Genomic DNA, 2647 nt, shown 5'->3' with positions numbered 1-2647 from the left:
TTAACTTGATGAAGTGCCAGAATCTTTGTATGTGTTGCCTAAAAAAGGAACTGCAGGGTAAGAAAATTGGGGGGAGATATGATAAAAACCCTTTCCATAAATCTCACAGAATCATGCCCAGGTGGAGAATGAAAGAAACACAGAAACAGAGATCTCCTTCCCATGATCTGTCTCTCAGTAGATCACAGCTTCACTTTGGATTATAAGAACATTACATCCTCCAGTCTAGACTTTTTATTTGGAATAGGGTTTGAAATGAGCAAAGTGAACTATTTTGTTAGCAAGAAAGAAAATAATATGCAGGTTCAGTTCCAAAATATTCAAGTCAACAAAAAAATAACAAAGAGAAAATGCATCTGAGAACTTAAAAATGTAGTTTTCCATCCAAATGTGTGCCTTTCTCACATATTTAGATCTAGCCTATTGTTCTGTTATTCCTAAACTGTACACTGTAAGGTGTTTCCTTTAGCCAAAGCTGACTGGTTTTTCCTGAATACATCTAGCTTTAAACTTTTGCCAAGTCTTTTTTTGGGGGGATCCATTCCTTAAAGGCAAAGGGACTAACTTCCTCATGGTATCTGTTTTCTTTTTTTTCCTCTGCAGGATTAAGTTGTAGCTGGGTATCTTGTTATCAGAAGCAAAATGAATAACTCAACATACATAAACTCTTCCTCTGAAAATGTGATGGCCTTGGAGAGCCGCTATAAAACTGTCGAGGTGGTGTTCATCGTCCTGGTGGCAGGGTCACTCAGCCTAGTCACCATAATTGGGAACATCCTGGTCATGGTGTCAATCAAAGTCAACAGGCACCTTCAGACTGTCAACAATTATTTCCTGTTCAGCCTGGCCTGCGCTGACTTGATCATCGGCATCTTTTCCATGAACCTGTACACCCTCTACACTGTGATAGGCTACTGGCCCTTGGGGCCCGTGGTGTGTGACCTCTGGCTGGCTCTTGACTATGTGGTCAGCAATGCCTCTGTAATGAACCTGCTCATTATCAGCTTTGACAGGTACTTTTGTGTCACCAAGCCCCTGACATATCCCGTGAAGCGGACCACGAAGATGGCCGGCATGATGATCGCAGCTGCCTGGGTGCTGTCCTTCATCCTCTGGGCCCCTGCAATTCTCTTCTGGCAATTCATTGTGGGAGGAAGGACTGTCCCAGATGGGGATTGCTACATCCAGTTTTTTTCCAATCCTGCTGTCACTTTTGGCACTGCCATTGCAGCCTTCTATTTGCCTGTTATCATTATGACTGTCCTTTACTGGCAAATCTCTCGAGCCAGTAAGAGTCGGATAAAGAAAGGAAAAAAGGAAGCTACCCAAAACCAAGAAACAGTTTCCCCTAGTCTTGTCCAAGGTAAAATAGTGAAACCAAACAATAACAATATCCCAACCAGCGGGGATAGGTTGGAGCACAGCAAAATTCAGAATGGAAAAACCAGTGAAGAGACTGTGACCAATAACTGTGTTCAAGGTGAGAAGGAGAGCTCCAACGACTCCACCTCCATCAGTGTGGTCGCTTCCAACTTGAAAGAGGATGAAGCTACCAAAGATGCCAGACAGGCTTCTACCTCCCAAGACCATGTCAAAGCAGAGAATTCCAAGCTGACATGCATCAGGATAGTCACCAAGTCCCAAAAGGGGGACTGCTGTGCCCCTACCAACACTACCGTGGAGATTGTAGGCACAAACGGGGAGGAGAAGCAGAACAGCGTAGCCCGGAAAATCGTCAGGATGACAAAGCAGCCAGCCAAAAAGAAACCACCCCCTTCTAGAGAGAAAAAGGTGACAAGGACGATTTTGGCCATCCTCCTGGCCTTCATCATCACCTGGACCCCATACAATGTGATTGTGCTCATCAACAGCTTTTGCACATCCTGCATCCCTAGCACCGTATGGACCCTCAGTTACTGGCTCTGTTACATCAACAGCACCGTCAACCCCGCCTGCTACGCGCTCTGCAACGCCACCTTCAAGAAGACCTTTAAGGACCTTCTTATGTGTCAGTACAAGAATATAGGAGCTACAAGGTAAAAATAATAATGAAAATAATTATGGAAAGGGTGAAGAAGTTCCAAGTTAAATTTTAAAAAAACCCTTGATGCTACAGCACTTTATGGTCTTCTGTGGAATGTGCAATCCAGGATGTTAGTGGAAATACTGATAAGGGGCGTCAGCTGTACCCCTGAGGACTACACTTTAAAACATTTTTTTAATAAATGAAAATAAATCTTTAGGACACGGGGATGTTTGAGAAATTATTCAAGTATGTGGACTGGAGGCACAGTTCCTTACTTTCTGAGAGTATTCTGCAGAAGGGCTTTAAAGTCTATGATTTTTGGGTCATTCTGTGTAAAATACTTGTTCTATCATGCTCTTTTTCTTGGTTTTTTTTTTTTTTTTGTTGTTGTTTTTGGTTTTGTTTTTGTTTTTTCCCTGTGTGTGTTTATTATGTCTTCATCCAGGTTAAAAATAAAACAAAAAAAAAAAAAAAAAAAAAAAAAACAAAAAAAATTTAATAATAACTGTGTAGAAGAGGCATAGGAGTTTGGAAGATCATTGCATAATCCAAAACAATCATGGCAGAAATTTTCTAAAGCTCAAAGTTTTCTAAAGCTGTTTTGCCACTGTCATGTAAGAA

At 41.7% G+C, this 2647-nt stretch overlaps 1 protein-coding gene across 1 annotated transcript; it reads left to right on the top strand.

Moving 5' to 3' along the window:
* The first annotated feature begins 609 nt into the window (after positions 1 to 609).
* Positions 610 to 2281, top strand: CHRM2 (cholinergic receptor muscarinic 2). The gene has a single exon (XM_041398660.1). The coding sequence runs from the start codon at positions 643 to 645 to the stop codon at positions 2038 to 2040; it is 1398 nt and encodes a 465-aa protein (XP_041254594.1). The 5' UTR covers positions 610 to 642; the 3' UTR covers positions 2041 to 2281.
* Positions 2282 to 2647: the final 366 nt, after the last annotated feature.

Source organism: Onychostruthus taczanowskii, unplaced genomic scaffold (genome assembly GCF_017590055.1).
Source record: "Onychostruthus taczanowskii isolate IOZ18803 unplaced genomic scaffold, ASM1759005v1 scaffold15, whole genome shotgun sequence".
NCBI lineage: Eukaryota > Metazoa > Chordata > Aves > Passeriformes > Passeridae > Onychostruthus > Onychostruthus taczanowskii.
Note: the sequence above shows the minus strand (reverse complement) of the source record. Positions and strands in the feature narration are given on the sequence as shown.

Bases quoted from the DNA above. Each gene is read 5' to 3' on its own strand.
- CHRM2 (XM_041398660.1), top strand. From the start codon at position 643: ATGAATAACTCAACATACATAAACTCTTCCTCTGAAAATGTGATGGCC.